The following is a 22,022-nucleotide window of genomic DNA, read 5'->3' on the forward strand; positions in this document are numbered from 1 at the left end:
AGAGAGAGAGAGAGAGAGAGAGAGAGAGAGAGAGAGAGAGAGAGAGAGAGAGAGAACAACACAAAGCTCAAGTCCAAAAGCCAACCAGACTTGCACATCCCACAGGCCTCCCAGGCAGTCCTCTTTCGTAACTCAGTTTCCTGGTCTATATACAGGTAAACTGTCAAGTAACTTTTGTCCTCATTAACTGGATGGAGATGGTGAGTACGAGTAAGTGAGGCACACACAGTGACCTCATGAGTTTGGTTCTTCTGATGTGCTTTGGAGGGCCTGGCTCCTTGATATGCTAAATCAAAATAATCAAGCATGCACCAAGTTGACCAATTTTCTCTGCTGAGTAAGCCCCACATAATCCTCTTGTTAAAAGAAAGTTTTGTGTGCTAGATGGGGACAGGACTCTAGCTCGAGTTCATCCATGAACATTAGGAAAAACTGTGTTACTGTTTGGGTTTTTGTTTTTTGTTGTTTTTTTGGTTTGTTTGCTAGTTACCAACTGTGACTGATGGTCTTCAAAATTCCTTGCAGGGCAAGAAACTTGATGCAGTAGAAAAGGGTGGTTTGTTGCAGAGGCAACATTAAGACCCTCATTGGCCCCCTAAATTCCTATTTCCCACTCTTCTTCCCTTCAGAGGAAGCCTGTAAACCACTTTTTGTTTGAGCAGAAATCAGTTGAAAGCAATCAGTGTGGCCTGACCCCAGCTCTCTACCACAGCAGGAATTTGGAGACCCAACTATCTTGTCATGAATTCTGTAGAGGTCAGGAAATGACACAAAGAACCAGGAACTTAGGCCTTTCCTGGTGCCGTTTCTCACAGGAAATCCTCCTAGCCCCCTGAACTCAGACACCCAGCACATCCTTGCTGGAGATAAGCAGTGATTCAGTCCCTTTTCTTTGCCTCATTGTGGGCAGCCAGAAACCGTGGGAAGAAATCATAAGAGAGGAAGTCTGTTCACAGGTGATCCTTTATGCCTGTACCAGCTCACAGAATAGGAAACCCTGGGTCCTTGATGTAGAATCATCACTGAGCTGGCTGTCACCTATCTACCTGACATCTAAGAGATGTGGCCACTACTGGCCTGCATCCACAGTCCATAGACCATTCCTGGAGCCCTAATCCTGACCATCAGAAACCACTAGTCCATCACTTTTCCCCTCAACTGAGGCCCTGAAGCAGCAGTCTGAGGGACGTCAGCAGCCCTAGGTAGTCAACAGGCTATCCTACAGACAGCTTCAGAGGGCCCTTGGTACTCACTAAAGAACAAGGAATATTCTGGTCCTGCCTACTGCTCTTTCAACTACAAACATTCACAATTCAGGTCCCAGAAGATGCAGGCTATCCTGGCCAGAAGCAACAAGCTCTGCTCTTCCCTCAGAATGTCTGAGAATTACAGGCAGTCTAACGCCTTGAGGCTTGGTTACAAAGCCACAATCTAGGCTCTGTGGGATAGTGCAACCAGGAAAGAGCTACTAGTGTAGTGTACTCAACACACCTGTGGTGGCTGTTATGTCATGTTTCGTTTTTCCCTTTTAAAAATTATCTCACGTAAATGGTGGGCCAGTACTAGACCCCAGGTCTCCCTGAGTCAAGACTTTATACCCTATCTGTGCCTTGTCACCACATCCCTTTTCCAACTCTTGTTCTCAGCTACATAAATCTTTCCAGGCCTCTCTATAGCTACAATTGTGCTGTACTTCTCTCAGTCATATCTGCAGACAGTGATCCACCTGTCCCAACTGGACACAGCCCACATCCCAGATCTAAAGGTGAGGAAGCTACTCAGGGCCTCCAGGCTGGATCAGAGGCTACATTAAGATAAGCCAGCCCCAACAGCTTGGGCTTCAGGTTCCCCACCAAGGGATTTGGGACATCTACTTCCTCAGTTCCCTGAACCACAGGACTAAGCACAGACCACCTGCATCCAATGTCTGCCTCTTCCCACTCCCTTTTGTGCACTTCTGCCAGCTCCTGAAGGTGAATGTTCTGAACGGTGAAAAGCAAGCTTAACTCCTCTCTGGTCCTCTCTCTGTTCCTAACCAGCAACAAGGAGACGCTGGAGGTGGAGCCACAAAATAGAAGGAGCCTAGGTCCTCTGAGAGATGGCAGGGTAGAGTATTCACAAGCCTACCCTCCAGTAGCCACCAGGACCTGGGAAAACAGTATGAAGTAAACTAACCTTTTCCAAATCCACTCAGACTTTGGAAGTGTTTAGTGGTTAATCTTCTCACTCAAATCAGGTATGACAGCTTCCAAACTTCTGTATCAGTCACCTAGAACCTAAGCTCCACCAGAGTATGACTCCATAAAGCTGGTGGACCATTGAATCTGTAATTTTTTTTTCACAAGTATATAGTGTGATATACACTATAGTGTGATATTGAAGCTACAAGTATGGGGATCACACTCTGAGCATCAGTGTCTTAATTCCCAGTGTTGAAATTATAGCACTTCTTCCACTTTCACTCTGTGTCTGACCTTTATTTACTTAATATAGTGCCAACAACTGCCTCCCATACCTGCTGATGCTCTTTGATCTCTGATTGTGTCCTATGAGTGTCACCAATAGGGAGGGAGAACAGTCCTTGAAGAGGAAATTCTGGCTGGAAATCAGGATAATGTATATAACGCTTCCCGGCTTCATGACATCCACAAGTTCTGTAATCTGAATCTGCTTCCTCTCATATGAAATGAAGAACCTCATGTCAGTGCCCTCCTCCATCTGTCCCCTCAAAACTCAGGGACAATCATGAAAGAGGGGGATAGAAAGATTGTGAGAGCCAGAGGTCAGGAAGGATCAGAGAAACAGTGTCCTTTGGACATGACTGGAGTACTGTGAACTCAAAGCAGCTGTGGCTGCCTGTACAAGAAAAGACCTACACAAAATGAAGCCAGTCAACACTCTAGCATGGTGGCAGTTTATAAGCACCATCCCTTACTGAAGCACTAGTCACAGCTAATGGCTTCTTCCCTCCAGAGTCAGCTTTCATTGACGGTTTCACTCCTGCTAGATCGATTACATGCCACTCGAGTGACCCACACTCATGAGAACCTGAGCAGCACAAAGTGGACATGGTGGGTTAAAAAGAAGGGGGGAGGAGTCGGAGAGGATATGACCAAAACACATTGTATAAAATTATCTAAGAATAAAAACATATTTTAAAATACATGTCTTTGCTAGTTCTAAAAATTATGCTGCAGGGAAGGAAGAGGATTCACCAGCCAGGGCTGGGAACTCCCTACATCCGAGATTCTTTGAACATTTTCTACAGATTCTATACTGTTCTACCAAAGTCCTCAAGTGTTGACAGCTGCCAGGAATTTTTCTAGTCTACAGAGAAAGAAGGTAAATAAACCTCAAAATGCAGCTGTGTTCAAAAAAGAGACTTCCAACATGGATGGTGCAAAGTCTTCTGCAGAAGCAGTGCAGAAGGGTCAGGGAGAGGGGTGTTCAAGTGTCCTGATGAAGCATTAGTGTATTTAGGGGTAAGTTTCAAACCAGGTGGCTTGACAGCTATAGAAGAAGCACTTCCTTCTTAGAGTCCAAGTGATGTAAATCTCACTCATTGATTTGGCCAGATAGAGCTAGGAAGAAATTTGGAATAAATAGTTTCTGGTTGTCACCAATGAAAATCTGTGTCATTCAGGACATGCGCTGAGTCTAAATCTAGACTGCTATTCCTTGGAGGTATTTTACAACCATGCTGCAGAGTTAATGTAGACTAATTCTTGGGGATAGATGTGCATACAGCATACCCAAATAGGATTCAGCAGATCCTTTGTATTGATAATCCATTCGGGCATAGCTTTCCTCCATGTGGATGGATGCTTCGTTGTGCCGTCTCCTTTGAATTGTTAACCTTTCCACCTCCCTCAACCAATGAACTAAAATTTTTAAAAATCTTCCTATGTGCTTATCTATATTTATGAGTCCTTAAAAAGAAACGTCCTTTGCAGAATGCATAAAGACCATTGCCTTTGGATATGAAACCAGGAACTTGGGCCTTTCCTGGTACTGTTTCCCACAGGAAATTCTCCTAGACTCCACTCAGTCCATGAAACACAAAGCCCATTACCTGTTGATTCCTATGGCCCTAGAAAGGGGTCGATGCTTCCTCATACACCTTCAGGGACCAGGGACAGGGTGCTAGGTCCCTGAGAGAGGCCAGTCCAATGCTTCCATATGGCCCACAGCTGTGCTGATTTTATGCCACAAAAAGAAATCTAAAAGGAGATAACATCACAATGATTCACCTTGCTGAGAGGTGATGACTGTTTAGGCCTAAGGGGGAAATGGAGAAACTTATTACCCAGACATCTTTACCAGGTGACCAGAGTGGCTGGTCAAGAAGGGGGAGGAGGAAGAGGATGCAGGCCAGCAATGAAGCTGACCTGGAGTCACAAGGGAGAAGAATGCACATTCCCATTGCTTCTCGGAAAACAGAAGCACAACTGGTACATCTGACCTAACTTACTGACTCCCAAGTTTTTCCCTACATTTTCATACTAGATCTTCTTGGTACCCAGGAAAGCACACAGAAGCCATCCATGCGCTGGTTTCACAGTGAGCCTGGTTATTCATGGAAGGTGGGAAGGGCAGGCTACAACCATGATGACCCAGTTTTCAGAACACACTTGCACCAGGCTCACCACAAACAACTACACCAACATTCCAGCTCTTTCTTCTACTCTGAGCTCCTCTAGGCTTCTTATTCATCCTTGGCCTTAACCACCCCCTACCCCCCACCAAGGTAGGGTTTTGAGAATTCAAAAGCAACTTCTTTACTTGTCTAGGCTTCTGTCAGGATCCATATTCCAGCAAGAATGGGTGTCCCCCCATCCCCACCTCTTACTGCACAGAGAGTAAACAGATCTTGAGCGCCAAAGTACTGGTGAGGTTCCCAGCAAACCTCAAAGACTCATTCCTAAAGCAAGAGAGATATGATTGCTTCATTTCTGCTTCCCTCAGAACTCTGTAACATTCATCATGGGTAGCCTGGCTGGTGGGGATGTAGCTTCAGATAAACATCTCCATGTTAAATGTTCAACACATCACCACAAGGGAAAGGGCTACCATTCCCATTAAAAAGAAATGTGGCAGGTGGGAGCACTCATCCACACACCAGCAGTAAGCAATGACCTGGCCTGATACAACCAGCCTCCACAAGCCACTAACATGTTCCCACCTTCCTGGAAAATTCCCTTTAGGAGAATAAACAAACTAACACACAAATATCAAAATCTTCTTAAGTGATCTGAATAACAAGCACTGCAGTTTTTGTTCCATCCCTTTGTGTATGACTCATGTATATCTAGGTACAAAGTGGACACATTCTTGTGTGTGACTGGGCATGTGGGCATGACACATCGCATATGTGAAAGTCAGAGGACACCTCTGGTGTTGGTCCTCCCCTTCCATCTTGAGAGAGGGTCTCTTTGTTGCTCTTCTACTGAACAGGCCAGACTAGCTGACTCCCAAGCTTTCTGGGATTTTCCTGTCTAACATCTTGCCTGTCTTGGTAGGGACAGTTGGATTCCAGACATTAATGCAAATGCAGGTCCTCAACACTTACCAAAAAGCCCCTTTGCTCATGGCATCATTTCCCCAACCCATACTGCAGGGCTGTGTGTATGTGTGTTTTAATTTGTTCATTTTCAAATAAACACCGTAAGAGCAAAACGCACAGGAGGATAAGGGGAAGTTAGCAGCATTCCCAGCATCCTACAGGGTTATTTCCTAACATGTGCGTGAAGCAGAAGGAGCAGTCATGGGGGGAGGATGACCTTCACTCCTTGACTTCACAACCATGAGGACCCATCCCGCAGGCTAGAGGCAGTCTCAAGTGGGAAGGTCCCCACCAGCCCCCACCTGTCTCTGATGATGAAGACACTGTGGCAGACAGTGAAAAGGAAACCAGATCCTGCTGACCTCACGGACCCACTTGGATCATACCAACCCTGAAACTCACGCTGCCTCTGGACTTTCCAGTTTCAGGAGCCAAAACCCTCCACGCATTGTTCAGGTTGGGTTAATAGGGTTTTCTGTTACCTGGGACTGCAAACATAATCCCCTGGAGAGCAGCATCCACTTAAGTCTGTGGCTTGACCAAGTGAGTGTACCTGATCAATACATTACATAAAAAGACTCCCATTTGGATGAAGATCCAAAGACACTTTCTGGAAGGATCCTTAACAGTAGTTGTCTTTGGGTAATAGAAAACATACTTTTCACTTTGCACCATTTAGATAGCTTCTACTTATGTTAAAAAGGATGAAACTTAAAAGTTTGAGGTGACAAAAAAGATGGGCCAAGGTGATAATTTAGTTTGGTAGTCATTAAGCTATGTGTTTGAAGCCCCTGCTGAGACATGAAGTACAGAATACAGAAGAAAGCCAAGGGAAGAAATAACTCTCTGAGCTCTGCAGGGAGTGGCTGTGTCCTCTCACTCCGAAACAAGCATCCCCACAGCCATCCCTTGACAAAGCTCCTAAAGCCTGACCAGGATTTTGCCGTTTTTTTTTTTTTTAAAAAAAGATTTATTTATTATGTATGTATAGGTAATTTGCTTGCCTCTGTATATGTCCACAGATACCAGAAGAGGGTGCTGGGGTCACAAGTGGTTGTGAGCCACCATGTACGTGCTGGGAGCCAAACCTGGGTCCTCTGGAAGAGCAACAAAGGCTCTTAATTCCTAAGCCATTTCTCTTGCCCTTAGTCCTAGTTTTGTAATGCTCATTTGACATTTTCCAGAGGCTCCCTGGAGACACCAAAAGCAACGGCCAAAGGGAGATCCCTTTTATGTACCTTTGAGGAAGAAGGATACCTCTATACACTACGTAAATAAGCTAAGCTCAAAAGGCTTGCCCCTCCCCCAACACCACCCTGGGTACGTTCAACACAAGCACCTAAGATCCAAATGATGGGGCATGGGGTATTCCAAAGTTCTAGGCTAACAAAGTGGTACCCATGGTTCTCCAGGACACAGAGAAAAGGAATACTGGAACAAAGGCCCAGCATATACTTTTCCCGGCACTTGTCAAGAGCTAAGGAACTTCAAACAATTCTCACACGTCTGAAGCTATGAGCTAGGAAGCAATCAAGTGGTCCCCCATGTAGAGACTGAGGCTTCCTCCCTCTGGAGAGGAGTCCTCTAACAGTAGCAGCCCACATCTTGCCTTAGAGGCCTCCAAATGTCTCTTAAGGAAGTGTCCAATCCTGCACTGTTCAGCATAGAAAGCCCATCCAAAAGTTCACATGTGACTGACAACTCTGGCCTTTCCCAACAATTGTGCTTCAAGAAAACAAGTACTTTACACAGATCAGAGAGCAGTTTGTTGACTGAACACAGTACTACCTGAACCTGGGTCTTAGAAAAATGAACCCACTGCTCATTGCCAAAGCTGCTATTCAGGGTAGTGCCCCTACTCATTGTGGGTAACTTTCCCATCAAGTACCCAATCCAGGTAGAGAAGGGAGTCTACAATCCACCTTTTCCAAATGGCTGCCGACCTGATACAGCCCCAGGAGCTTCTTAGAATAAATGCCCTCAGGGATTGAGGCTATACCTGGGCTAGTTAATAGGCAGAAGCTACACTAAGATGCAAGGGTGACAGGGAGGTATCTTTCTCTGAGACTTACGTTTTGGTCATGAATATGGCTTCCTTGGAACTGCTCTGTGAACCAAATGAGTTTATAAACTTATGTGCCCTGAGCACTTCCACCATTCCTGGAAGATTTTGTGTTTAACAATTTGGCATATTAGTTAGGTATGGACACTGCCTGACTTCTTGGGGAGCAATGTACATAGTTTTTCTGCCTGGCTCAGGGCTCTACTCTCAGCAGCCTTGCAGACCTGCTGAGCAGGGCAGGGACAACCAAGGCATGAGGACACACAGGAGTTAGAAGCAGTGTGCCTATACCTCAGAAGCAGGGATAATGAGGAGGGTAGTCCAATGTTAGGTGCCATCATGGTGGATGGTTTAACAACTGGCCATGTGGAGAATGGAGGGTGGGAGAGAGGAAGACCCAGTGACCCAAGTCAGAAACTGTCTGGGAAAAGGCTGGCAAAGTCCTAAGCAGAGTTAGACAGGACAAGAGAAGGACAAGAGCCTCAGAGCCTCAAGTGGGAGAACAGGATGTGCAGGGGTCACACGCTAGCTTCTCAGCCGAAGAGGACGGAGAGGATGGGCACTCAGGATAGGCCAGAAAATGTTTCAGACACCGTTCCCCTGATCTTCCCACTTCTGTTCATTTAGCCAGAGAGTGGCCTCGTTTTAAAAATTAACTGAGAAACAAACACAACCCTGGAAGCCATGAATAAACTTCATCCTAGACAGAGATGTGGGACACAGGGCAAGACTCCAAATGGGCCAGTCTGCAAGTTCACATGAACAGTTAAGAGCTGCCCAAAGTCCTAGGTGTCAATATGCCAGCATGGAGTGTCTACAATCACCATGGCCTCCAGCAGGACCTATCATCATCCACCCCCACCCCACCTACTGCAGATCACCAGCCAGTCCAGGACACACAGCTCGTGTATGCAACAGTGTCCTGTCTGGAACCATGGATTTTTACCTAGATGGGCAGTATTGCCAGGGCTAGACCAAACTTAACTGAGAATAATCCTTCCTTGAGTCCTGGAGAGGAAAGTTACCCAGCTAATGCTTATAGCCAAGAATGACAAAGCTGTAAGCCACCTAGTTTCAACTTTGGGGAGAATGTGAAGGATACATGGAATCTGTCAGGATGTGCAGATGATGGCTTGCCTTAACCACAGGGCCTCTGTACCACCCAGTCACACCTGACTCAGTGGCTCAATTTATCACCAAAATGCTTAATGCTTTTTTTTTTTAATAGTGATTCCAAACCAGAAAGGAAAAAAATAAGACCCAAACAACAGCATTAATATAAAGATATATTCCATAAAAGAGTTTGGCAGGTCAAAGAGAAGCTTCACACTTCCTAAAAACACAAGCATTCTTCTTCCTCTAGTCTATAGAGAATTATTTAAAAAATTATAACATCATCATCATCATCATCATGAACACACACCCACCAGTATCACCAGTATACACCACACGAGAATGTACACTTCGGTAAGTAACTGAAGGTAGCACTCAATCCCTGAACGGTAAGGACAGATACAAGCTATAAAGAAGCATTAGAGAGTAGCTCAGCCCAAGGTGGACAGACACTCAGCACGCCTCAGAGTATCCAGTACGTAACATAGACATCATTTTCAAGAGCAGCCTCAGAACAGTGCTGACAGTGAACACGGCATGTGGGTGGGGGAGGGGGGGGTCACCATGGAAGTTAGAGATAAGACGCGCTGAGCTTCCTCACAGCACCTGCTGTCTGTGCTTGCCAGGGCCTGGCTGCAGGAGTGTTGCCCTCCAGGGACAGCACACTTTGGGCCACTAGCTGTATGTGGTCATGAGAGGAACCCAGTTTCCAGCTGGTGATCAGGAACTGGGGCTCCCTACAGGGCACTAGGGAGGAAGAAAGGGTCAATCAGGATTCAAGTTCTGGTGGCCATTTCAGTAGCACCGAGACCAGAAGACAGTGAAGCCAAGCAGGGGTGCATGGAGGGAATGTGAACCAGAGGGAGAAGCTGTCACAGCTGGTTCTTGAGACATTTGGGGAACTGAAAAGGACAGCTTGGTCCCAGACACTGGGTAAGGCTGCTGAGAAAAGAATGCCAGACAGAAGAGGCTATAAAGACATGGTGAAGGAACACTCTTACCCCTATAAATAAACTATTTACACACTATAGGAACAGGAGAGCTGGCCCTCAGCAGGGCTTAATGCTATGGAGAAACAAGGCTGTTCTACCCTGGGAGAGCAGTATAGGCTTGGAAGGCAGTGGTGATGTGCTCCCCATGACCGCTTATGGCTGGCTCAGGCATACTTCACTTGGACATGGCTGAGGTTTCTGCAAACCCTGGCATGTTTGCACCACCATGAACCCTGTTGGCATGAGGGGGGAACCACTGGACCACTTATCCCTCCCATCCTTCTTGATCCAATGGAGCCAGAAGCCTTGTCCTCAATGCTGGTCCCATACTGATGTTATACCCACAGAAGATAATAGCTGAGCATGTACCTAAGCCTTACTGAGTAGGTAGGGGCCTGAAGATGCTCTTGGGCTCCATAAAGGTCATCAAGCCTTTCCTGCAGCCGTGGAAGCCATCTGTCCTCAGAGTTACTACTCCACATAAAAACACATTCTCTGTCTCTGGGCAAATCCCTTCAGAGATGCCATGTCAAGTGTGGGCAGATGAGAGGGGGCCTTGATCTGCAGCACCAGCAAGAAGAAACTGAGAGGTCATATCACGCTGATGCCAAAGACAGGGGTCTGGTTGTGGGTGGCTAACATCGACGTCTGCTGCTGCTGGACAGTGAAAGGCTTGACCCTTCCGTGTGGCTCAGCTCCACTTGCTGCATCTGCTTCTCAGAAGTGATGACCTGCCTTCACTGCCTCGATGTCTGAGATCAGGGTTCTCGCCAGGAAGATGCCAAAGATCTGAAACCAGAGGCAGGGAGCGGAGGTGAGCTGGTGGAGAATGTCAACATGGACTCCCTCCCTTACCCTACCAAGTCAAGGGCAAGGTGTGAGCAAAGCCCGAGCAAGTGGCAAAGATGACCCACCCCATGGAAAATGAACCCTGGGGTAGGCTGTTGCATCCCTCAAGCATGGAAGAGGTCAGAATAGACATCACAGACTGAAACAGATGCTCAGCCTGCTCCCAGTGAGTAAAAATGCCACATACCAGGCGGGACCCACATACATGAGCTCTAGGTCAAACTAAAATAACACCAACTACTCAGAACCAGTCACCCTGTTGGCCCAATTCCCAAGAGAGTAATTCACAGCCATGACCATGACTGATATCTGCAGACATATCCTGACTTTAGCAGACAGGAATGCCATGAGGGAAGGGTGTGGTTTTTCTATCTACAGAGACAACCATAAACTTGGTAACCTTTGGAAGTGTTTGTTTGTCATCCCCACACCCCTTAAGTTCTGTTTTATAACTGGACCCAGTCTCACTTCACAAAGACAAAAAAGTCCCAGTACACATCCCACGCTTACTACCTCATGCACACACACAAATACACAATTTCCACAAGCTTTTCTCTTATGTTCTGTAGTCATTCAATATAATGACAGAGTGAATATAGAAATATGGCTGCAATCAGGCCCACCTCCTCAAGGCAGAGCTGCCTAACATGTATCTTCCTTGTATACACAGCCTTCTCTGTCCCCTAAGTTGCTCAAAGGCAGGCAGTGCCTCTTACACATGGGCTCTAAGAAAACAGTTTTCCTGACAGAACTGGATTCTTGACTTTTTCTAGATTTTCCTGTGGAATCCAGCCACTCCAATACCCCCTGGGCCGGGCAGTGAGCCAGGGGAGAGTCAGTGGTGAGGGAAGATTCCGGGAAGCTCAGCCAGGGGACAGGGCCAAGGAAGTTCTGGGGTAACTGCGCCAGCTAATGGGAAGAGTCACTTCCCACTGTAGAGCTCCCGACACCTCCATAATTTCTGCTACTTCCGGCTACCAAAAGGGAAGGACCTCAAAGTAGGCCAACTCCTGGTCATGTACTCCAATCTCCTGACCACTACACAGCCAATATCATATTAAGATGTGGGCCCTAAAGAGAGGGTCATATCTGTCCCATTTGTCTGCCCTAAAAGGGTCTCCCTTCAGGTAGCAGGCTGTGGAGACAGAGGAGCCATGACCTATCCTAGGCACAGCCTCCTAGAATACACATGAACAGGCGCTACCACACTGTGTGTGTGTAAGTGTGTATGTATATGCGTGTGTCTATCCAGTACACATCCCACTCTTACTACCTCATGTATATGTATACACACATACACACACACACACACACGTGTATATGTACCTAACCTTGGACATCCTATTTTCTAGGCCAGATTCCTTTACAGAATACCATGTGTTAAGGGCCCAGGGCTTGAACTCTGGGACATACCTGCAACAGTGAGATGGCAATGAAGACGCCAGCCACAATGTATATGTTCCTGGGCAGCCAGCCTTCCAGAGCCTGGATGCATCCTTTTGTAAAGATGAACTCATCCCACTTGCTCTTCAGCTGCAGAGAAACAGCACAGTGGCCTCAGCCTGAGCACATGCAATCCCTGCCCTGCCCATGGATGCTGGTCTGAGAAAGCTGAATGAGGACCACAGGAGAAACCCTGCTTGAGAACACTCCAAATTCAGATTCGGTCTGGGCCCCTCCCAGGGCAAGCAGCCATCTTGCCTATCTAACTAAAGGCTCTCAGTGCCAAAGACGAATTCATTCTGCATCTCCACACCTGGATATACGAGGTAATCTGCAGCCTAGAGGAAAAAATATGTCTCTCAAGGTTCAGAGGAAAGGGCATTCCACACTTTCTAAGTTACAGAAGGTGGCAGAAGAAAGGGCAGTGGCTCTTTAGGTTCTGTCTCCTACTGGTAAGCTTGGTTCTGGGAGACAGAGTCAGGCAGCTCCCTCTCTTCCAATCCCCATGGGAAAGCTGTTAGTGTGTGGGGACACTGTCCCAGTACACACTCCACTCTTACTACCTCATAAGTGGCAATCAGCCCAAGTTTCTTCCCCATCATCTCCCTCCATGTGACAGGGATGAAATATCAATTCACATTAGGGATATTATGGGATGTACTGTGCCATCATGTTCCCGCACTGAAATTCTAAACCTCTGAACCTCAGGTTGTGACTGTATTTGAAGACAGGTCTTTACAGAGCTGACTAGGTTTAAATGAGGCTACCAGGATGAGGTCTGATCGACTGGCTCCCGTCCATACAAGAAGAGACTAGGACAGGGCTACACACAGAAGGAAGTCATGTGAGGAGGGAGACGCCCCAGCCTGGAAGACAGGCCTGGAACAGCTCCTTCTACGCAGCCTCAGAAGGACTCAACTCAGCTGATGGCTTCATCTTGAACTTTTAAGTTTCAGAACTGTGAGAAAGAAGTGTCATGTAAGCCTGCCAGTCTATATTTTGTTATGGCTGCCCCAAGGGGCAATGAAACTCTACCAGGAGGACAGCTAGGTTTCATACAAATGCATCTCTCTGGTTGTTTGGGATGCTACAACAAAGTACCATAGTGGCCTAAAACAACAGGAATTTCTTTCTCATCACTATGGAGGCTTAAGCCTAACACCAAGGCACTGGCAGACTCAGTGTCTCCTGCTGCATTCTGGTTAGACAGTGTTTTCCTGCTGAATTCTCATATGCTAGAAGAGGAAGAAAGCTCTTAGGGTCTTTTTCTTTATTTCTTTCTTTTATGTGTTTAAGCACTTTGCCTACATGCATGTTTATGCGCACCCTTCATATGCAGTGCCCACAGCGACCAGAAGGTGGCATCTGTCCTCTGGAACTGGAGTTCCTAACAGCTGTGAGGCCCTGCATATGTGCTGGGAACCAAACCTGGGTCCTAAGAGCAACAAGTGCTCTTTACTTCTGAGCCATCTCTCTAGGCCATCTTGGGCGTTTTAATAAGGGCAGTAATCTCAGTCATGACAGCTCTGTCTTCACTGGGAACTGACTACATTTCAGCTTATGAGAGATAAAACATCCAACACACACGACCTGTTTCTATGAACTAAAGTCAATGGAAGATAAACTGTCCTAGAGTCCATGGCTAAGGGGATGTCTACATTCCCTGACATCCTTTCCCATCACCTTCTCCCACCCAAGCCCTCACTCACTAGTGCCTGTGCATGAGTGTCTGTGAGTGCCTGTGTGAGTGCACGTGTGCGAGTGCATGTGAGTGCCTGTGTGTGACCTCATGTGTGTGAGTGCAAGTGTATGTGTGTGAGTGCCTGTGAGTGCCTGTGAGTGCATGTGAGTGCATGTGAGTGAGTGTCTGTGTGTGAGTGCACGTGTGCGAGTGCATGTGTGGATGCATGTGCACACATGCACAGTAGTTCACCCAGACTCAGCTCACTTCTGGTTTATGGCACCTTCTAATGGAATCTTCCTGTCTCTTAACTCCAATCTGCACTGTGCTAAAGCAGGAGGTTAGACTACAAGACTAAAGCCTAAGAAACAGTTCCCCAGATCCTTTAAGGCTGTGTGTTGATATACTTACCTGAATCCTGACATCATAGCCACACTGTGTGTTCACGACTTTTTGCTGTAGGAAAAGCAGAAAACTTAGTTACTCTAAAGACTCGTCAAAAACCCAGTGGTAGGAAGCTCTAGAAAAATCACAACCGAGCACTGGAAACACGTCACAGCTCACATCCTGAGTTTAACTGCCAGCTCCCCTTCCAGGCTACCACAGGGCTCAGTGAGCCACATCTGTGGGGTTTCAGCAGTAAATTTTGTAGCTGCAGGCTGCAGAACCAGGACTCATTCTACTTCACCAACAAGAGCACGACATGGACAGCACATAAGCGAGACATGGACAACCATAACCTATCAGGCTTGGCTATACTGCCAGAAAACGAAGGGCACTAGAGTCTGAATTTCATACCAGTCTGACACATCACAAAATATTATACTTTTTTTCTTTCAGCCATGTTTGAGGTTAAATGCAGAATATCCCCCATGGCTTAGTCCTATGGTGCTGCTCTTGGCAGACAGTGTGGAATATTTAGGACAGGGAGCCTAGGAAGAAGCTGTTAGGTCACTAAGGATGTGTCCTGGAAGGAAACAGTGGCATTCGGTCTCGTTCTTTAGCCATATAGCAGGCAGCTTCCATGCCATTTGCTCCTTGCTGTCTCCAGCAGGTACCAAAGATCTGAAAGCATCCAACACTGTGAGACCGCTAACTCTTCTTAAATTCTAGGGATTAGTGTTAGGACTCTTTGCATATTAAGTGTGTACTCTACCACTGAGCCCACAAGCCTTTCCTCAGGAGGTTTGTTATAGTGATGCAAAACTGGACAATAACCACCAAAAAGTAACTAAAAGTATTTTGCCTCACTTGGCCTTGGGCCACAGTTTGTCAACCTTTGTGCCAGTAGATGACATTTCACTCAGTATATTCACTACACTGGTGTTCTTTTTTTTGTTTTGTTTTTGTTTTTGTTTTTGTTTTTTTCGAGACAGGGTTTCTCTGTGTAGCCCTGGCTGTCCTGGAACTCACTCTGTAGACCAGGCTGGCCTCAAACTCAGAAATCCGCCTGCCTCCGCCTACCAAGTGCTGGGATTAAAGGCGTGCGCCACCACTGCCCGGCATACACTGGTGTTTTTCAAATATTCCTGGACACCTCCAACTCCACTGCACAACCTCAGCAAACAGGCCTCTCCCAGACCAAGGATCCTGCCCTGGTCCTAACAGTGAAGGCTTGCTTCTCAGGGGCTGTGACTAGGGGCCACAGGGCTGTGCATAAGCTTGTGCAGGATAGATCTCTGCTCAGGAAAAGCAGTCTTTCTTCCCAGGTTACTCAAAGTGCTAATTTCCAGAAGCCCAAGGATTTAGGCCTAAGACTAGGAATGAAAGCAAGTGAAGAAAAGGCTAGAAAATGATTAACCATGGTGTTGCTCTCCTCTCCCCCCCACCCCACCCCCACACACATGTGATGAGAAACCTCACAATTCCTGAGAGCTTCTGAGCACTGAGGACACTCTGCAGAGCAGGTATAAAAGTGGACAGGCCCAGAGCACAGCACCTTCATGAGAAGGCAGATCCTCCTGAGGAAGGATTATCTTTCCTCCTCTGTCTAGCACAGAGACATGGTGCACCATAGAGAAGCGGTCCAGACTGTATGCACAGGATGTCAGAGGTGCAAGGTCCCAGGGTGGGTGGAGGGAGCCACAGGAGTGATTGCACCACACAGCATCAGCCTGTGTGTTGGAAAGCAGCAGCCTGGAAGACGCTGGAAGGGACAGGAGCTGTGGGGCTACAGAAGGGACATATACTCACTGCAGGATCTGGCACACAGCAGGAGAAGGGTACCCCACATTTCTCTCGGCTGTAGCTGGCACCGCTGCAGTTGAAGTAGACATTGAGGTCCCAGTCTTCAGGGCCGTAAGCCCCGCAGCACTGATTCTGAAATCATAAATATAGCCAAGAACCACATGGGGGGGGGGGTCATTGACTCAACACAAGGTGTCTCCCTCCCATTTACTAGACAGACAGCAAGACTCACACAGATACTGAATGACACCAACAAATGGCAATGCTTTAAGAAGGAAACTGCAGCCATGCTGACTCGCTTGTGGAACCAAATCTCACTAGTCTAGCTTAGCATGCTAAGTCCCAGTGACTCCTTGGCAGAGCCCATGCAAGATATACCCCTTCTCCATTAACAGCCCTTTGATATACCCCTCTCCTAACCCAGAGAACACTGCCTGAGTGAGTAACAGGCCTTTCTCCAGGATAAATGGCCACCCACGCTGGCCCTAGTTACCTTTTTGGCCTTTTTATATAAAACAGCTGCTGAACATTTACAACAGGGGTGAATTACAACTAAGGTGAACAGCAACAGCAATTCATTAACCCACTTGATCAGGAGCCCCACCCTCCACTCCCCATTACATAGTGCAGCTGACAAAAGCCCTTATCAGCCTACAAATGTGGAGTACCACTAAGAACATCACTGTGATGGAATCACCACACCCTTAGTAGATCTCTGCTGCCAAAACCAAGGCCAGCAGGAATCTCCGTTTCCCTCACACCCAGCTTTCCAGTGGAAATCCAATCTTCTCCAACCCTACTCCTCCTCCACTTTGCAGAATGCTTTAATGACCACCTAATATTTTATCACAAGCCCTAGAACTTAGATTTGAGAAGAAAGGAAGCTGGGCATAGTAGAGCACAAGCATTCCTCCACATCCAGTAACCAGGAGGCTGAGGCTTGCAAGCTTGAGGGCAGCCTGGGCTACATAACAAGATGCTGTCTCACCTGTCTCAAAACAGACTGGGCCAGATGGGCAGCGAGAAAGACTTCCCTTTGGAAAGAACAGGGGAAAGTGCGAGAAACTAGCACACCCAAGGCCATTTGAACACAAAAGAAAACTGAATAGAAAAGGCGTAGCAAGGTTACAATAGGATTCAGATTCTCCCAAGTCAATAACAACACCCAGGAGTCTCTCTGCTTATGTAAACAAATTTTTCTGGACCCCATGCTACATGCAACAGGGTAAACAAGTTGTGGTTAATAATAGTGGGTCAGTTATTTTTAGTGCTTGCTGGTTTATTTTCTCTTTGGAACCAAGTGTTCCATGCAAAAGACATTTCAGAAGGCGGGCTTCTGGCAGGAGCAGATCAAGCAGACCACTGTGCCAGGAGTGGGTTCACCCTAGGGGCTGGAGCAGCCAGTGAGTCAAGCTTCCAGGTCCAGCTGCACACAAGGGGAAGGGGCAGGAAGACTGAGGGACACAGATCAAGCCTGCTCATTCAGCTCCCTGGGGAAAGTTCCAGAGAGGTCACATCCCTCCATGGAGAGGCTTCCCCCCAGGCAGTTTGTCCTTCTCAAACAGGAAGGAGAAAAGGTCCCAGAGAGGAAAGATACAGGAATAGCTCTGCAGTGAGTCAGTCTTAGGGGAAGGAGCTCTATCCTCTGCATCCCCTCTATATCCACAGGGCCAAGATCCTGGGGAAGACTCTGACTACTAACATGGCTACCATGTAAGGCTAGGGAAGACTGGATCCAAAACTCTGAGAGGGAGCCTGAACTGCCATGCCAGAAGCTGAGCACACAGCGAGGCTGACCAGAGATAGGGAGGGAATGCTCCACACCTCCCTACCATGCTGTGGCAGAAAACCCACTCTGAGGCCGGAAGGTCTTGTTCCCATCTCAGCTGCAGGGCATCCCAGAGTCACCAGAGGTGGGAAAGGACAAGCTCTCGCAGGAGGCATGCCAGGGGCAGAGCTTACGGCTTTCTGAAGGGAGTCAATAAGGTTCTGCAGGTCAATGTCATCCCGATAGGACCTGATGTTGCTCTCGAAGAATTCCCGGAACCGATCCCTCACCCAGTCTTGGAATAAAAAGGCCAGCACAGCCACGGCCAGTTCCAGGAAGAAGATGAGCACAATGGCCCCACAGAACTGCGTGGGCACAAGAAAAAAGGTGGAGTCAGCATCACCAGCCTCATATGCAGAGGCACCACCTACTGCAGCACTTCACCTCCTCTGTCTACCCGTGGACAGCTGGCACAGCTGGTAACTGAGAGGAGCAAAAAGGAAGGACAAAGCTCCAAACCATCACTTCCTAGGAGGCAGCCATCCCCCTCCCCCTGCCTGATGAAAGGAAGTCCTGTAGAGCCCTACCCAGGCACTATCTGCCCCACCCTCCACTCAACCATCCTAGACATCTAGTCTGTCACTCCCACTTTATGGATGTTGACACCTAAGTTCCCTGCAGAGTTCATTACCGATCTGGAGGGACCAGTGTTATCAGTACCCACTCTGCTTGGGCAAGCAGGATTGACAGCTACATAGAGACCTCTCTAGAAACATGGCTGCTAGCTACAGGTCATGGTGACATTCTATTGGCAGCCATGAAGCTTTGATACATCTTGGAAACGTGAAGAAACCTTCCCAAGAAAACCAGAGAAGAATCCCAAGCATGCACAAGTGTGCACACAGCCTGCTCGTGTGGAAATGGGATGCAAAACACAGTATTATTAAGGGGGAGGAGATCTAGGGAGAGGTGTGTGCTTTGCTTTCCAAATGAAGAAAGGCTGACCTAATAAGCTCAACAAATAATAGATTATAAAGAGAATAAAAGTGTTTTCCTCACCAGGTGCTATTTAATTTTAACTGAATACATTTAAATATGAAGTTGTATCTAAATATAAAACTAAACTCTTAGTAATTCGTGATTCTGCCAGAAAATTAAGAACTACACTGCACATTCAACAGATTCACACCCAGGAGGAGGGGAAAAGATTTCTTAAAGCTATTGGCAACACTGTTTGATCTTAGCCAGGTAGGACAAAGGTAAACAGCAAATAAACAATTCCTTTAGAAATTCTAAGGAGGGCCATAAAGCAAAGGAGGTGAATAGAACCCCTGCAATTAGCTGGCAACTCTGCGGGAACCCCATTCTCCTAGGGTGAGGAACCGTCATCTGAGTTTTTCTTCTTAAAATCTTCCCTCTTAGCAAGACAGCAGGTTCAAAGAACTGTTCCCTCCTTGTGTTGCCTGGGCCAGAAAACAGATGTGAGCTGGTACCTCTAGCCCATCACATCCACTGCCTCCCACTCCAGCCCCACTCACAAACTTGAGCAGGCAGATGTTCTCCCGTAGGGCCCCAACACAGCCTGCGAATCCCAGTGTGAACATCACCACGCCCACCATCAAGACCAGCACCACAGGGTCGATTCCATGCAACCGAGTCACCTTTGTGAGGTCGGACAGCACACCCTGAAAGAAGCAGAGAATGAAAGGTAGCAGTGCTCTGAGAATGGAGTCAACACCCTGGGGGCAAGTTATGCCAGCAGCTGAAGCTAGGGGGCTGCTTCACACAGCTCGGTCCTGTCATCAAGAGCCAGGCCACAGTGTGTTCCTGCCCACTTCCTGGAACCCCTGAGTATGTCCTTGTCCACCGCAACCACTCTCCATGAAGACACTCTGCATGAAGTTCCTGGTCCACACTGATGCTTGGGGCTCCTGTGAGCCCAGACCCAGATTCCTCAGTAGCCTGTAAGGTGCCTTGGCCAGGCCGCAGAGGAGAGGAGTCCTAGGCCATGGTCAAACTGGCTAAAAGCAGCTTCACAATGAGTATTTTTGAGGAAACATACCCAGAAAGGGTAGGCAATGGGCAGAGTGTTGCTCATAAACGTGTCTATGACGGCAACATCCAGTTAGCACTATCCAAAGAGAATCGTTGGCTGTACCTGTAATAAAATCACTTGGAAGGAGGCTAGGGACAAGACTGGCTTGTCATTTTTATTTAAACACATATAGTCAGGGGCTAGTGAGATGGCTCAACATGTAACGGCACTTGCTGCCTTGTCTGGCAACCTGAGTTCAATCCCCAGGACCCACATGGTAGAAGGAGGACACCAAACCTACTCCTGCAGGTGGTTTTTTGTTTCTACTCAGAGATATACATATCCCCCAAACACACACACACCAAAAAACAAAACAAACAGTAAAATTTAAAATATACATAGTTATATGTGACTAGTGGCAACTACAATGGACAGACAGATTCTGTGATAATCAAAGAGAAAAGAAAAGAGCTATTGGGCTAGGCAGCTGTGTAACCAGCTCCAGGATCAGGGCTCGTCCAGGTCAAGTCTGCTGCAGTCCCATATACAGCCACACGGTGGCGCTGTTATGCATAGTTGTTTCCAGGTCACTGGGACAGACATTGTACAGACAGCTTTTGCCATCAGGGATACACAGGCCGACAAGAAAGGTGCACAGGCTCAAGAGCAGACCTCACTCTGTTCCTAAGACCATCACATATAAGCTCATAGACCAAAGTGTGCTGCTTCCACTGGAAGCAGTGGCAGGTTCTACCACAGGAACTGGAGGTGATTCAGCTTCCAGGTTCTCCTTGCTCCTCCTTTCCTGTAAGAATTCCATCTGCCATGGGGTAAGGTCAGCACCATGACTCCACCTTGCCTCTGGAGCGCTGACTCCCTAGAATACCAACTGCCCCTTTATCTACCTGCACAGTAAGAGTCTGGGATCCCCTTCCTCACACACTGGCAAGCAGCACATGGGGCACAAAACCAGGCTCTATTCCCTTTTTCTGGAGGCCAGCACAAGCACTTTGGAAGTAAACAAGACTCTGCTCAGGGAGCTGCTCACTTCCTCCCGGAGGTGTGGGATGGGTTTAGGAGACAGCCCCAGGCTTGCCTTGGGGTTACTCCGGGCTTCTGGGAACAGGCTGGGTGCACATCCTTACTCACAGAGCTCATAACCTCCAACCCAACTTTTCTAGTCCTGCCCTAACGACCTCCAGCAACACACATAGCCTCAGAGACACACCCTTTCTGAGGGTTAATGTTACAAACTTTTCTCACATCTCATCCCCATGGCCCAGCAGTTAGTGGCTACTGGACAGGCTAGAGGAGGGGACAATTCACATCCAATGGCTCTGGGTCTGGCTGCCTGATAACAGGGCCTGGTCGAGGTTCCACCTACCTTTTCGCTCCATGCCCACAGCCCGACTCCAAGGAAGACAACTCCAGCCAACTGAATTGAGGAAAGGGGAGGAGAGAAGAGAAAAATAAGGTCAGAAACCAGCACTAGGACAAAGTTTACATGCTAGTTGGGTGCTCCTAAGGGGGCATTTGAATCTTGCAAATGACAGAAGCTCTCTACACCAAGGGACATGGAGATTGCAGATAACCAGCAGCTACCTCCCTAGAATGGATGACAGCTGATTTCTACTCCAGATGCTCAAATGCCCAGAAAGCCAAAGTAAACATCCCTAGGTCTCGAGAGACTGACACAGGAGACTGCCTTACGCTGACAGAGAGACTGTTTCCTTCCTTCCTACCCAATTTTCACCCTCAACCCACTTCAGTGTGCTCTTCAGTGTCAAGACACTGCACCCCTGATGACTGCCAGAGTGTATCAGCAGTCTCTGGCCCAGCTGAGCTATATGGTCAGCCCACCTGCAAGGCAAGGCTATGGGGAAAGACAAAACCACCTATTTTCCCATCTCATCTCCATGGCCCAGGACTCAGACTCCAAACAGGTAAGTAGCCACTCGGGTCATTCATTAGCCAGAGTGGGGCCTCCTCATCCCACCTACACATAATATGAGACACACATGCGCTCAGGAAACACTGGGGTCTTAGCTGGTGAATTCAGGTAAACTGCAGTAAGCAGAAGAGAGGCACTATATCACCCCCATCTCCCACCTACAGGCGCACACTACAGCCAAGAGAATGGGACCCATCCAAAGGACCACACAGTCCTAAGTTGTTTCCCATATAAACCCCAGGCTCTACAAACAGAGCAGTCTCCGTGCTTTTGTTGATGTTTGTTTGAGCATCCAGGGCCTTGTGAACCAGTCCCCTGAGCCACCCCACGGCATACTGGTTTCTCAATAGGAAAGGTCTTTGTTCTCCTAGATGCCAT

The 22,022-nt window shown here is 47.7% G+C and overlaps 1 protein-coding gene across 4 annotated transcripts in view; it reads right to left on the bottom strand.

Moving 5' to 3' along the window:
• Nucleotides 1–8,830: 8,830 nt before the first annotated feature.
• The window catches only part of Tspan14 (tetraspanin 14), a 60,509-nt gene continuing 47,317 nt past the window's right edge, over nt 8,831–22,022 (bottom strand). For 3 of the 4 annotated variants that reach the window (XM_028785128.1, XM_028785126.1, XM_028785129.1), the window contains exons 3-9: nt 21,078–21,128; nt 19,197–19,343; nt 17,853–18,023; nt 15,897–16,022; nt 14,115–14,159; nt 11,993–12,112; nt 8,831–10,519 (exon numbers count right to left, since the gene is read on the bottom strand). In XM_028785128.1, coding sequence (XP_028640961.1) covers nt 10,448–10,519; nt 11,993–12,112; nt 14,115–14,159; nt 15,897–16,022; nt 17,853–18,023; nt 19,197–19,343; nt 21,078–21,128 — 732 coding nt within the window. In that variant the 3' untranslated portion in view covers nt 8,831–10,447. The remainder of the gene's footprint in view (nt 10,520–11,992; nt 12,113–14,114; nt 14,160–15,896; nt 16,023–17,852; nt 18,024–19,196; nt 19,344–21,077; nt 21,129–22,022) is intronic. The other variant, XM_028785130.1, reaches the window with a different exon arrangement.

This window comes from Grammomys surdaster, unplaced genomic scaffold, assembly GCF_004785775.1.
Source record: "Grammomys surdaster isolate TR1022 unplaced genomic scaffold, NIH_TR_1.0 125114, whole genome shotgun sequence".
NCBI classification, from domain to species: Eukaryota; Metazoa; Chordata; class Mammalia; order Rodentia; family Muridae; genus Grammomys; species Grammomys surdaster.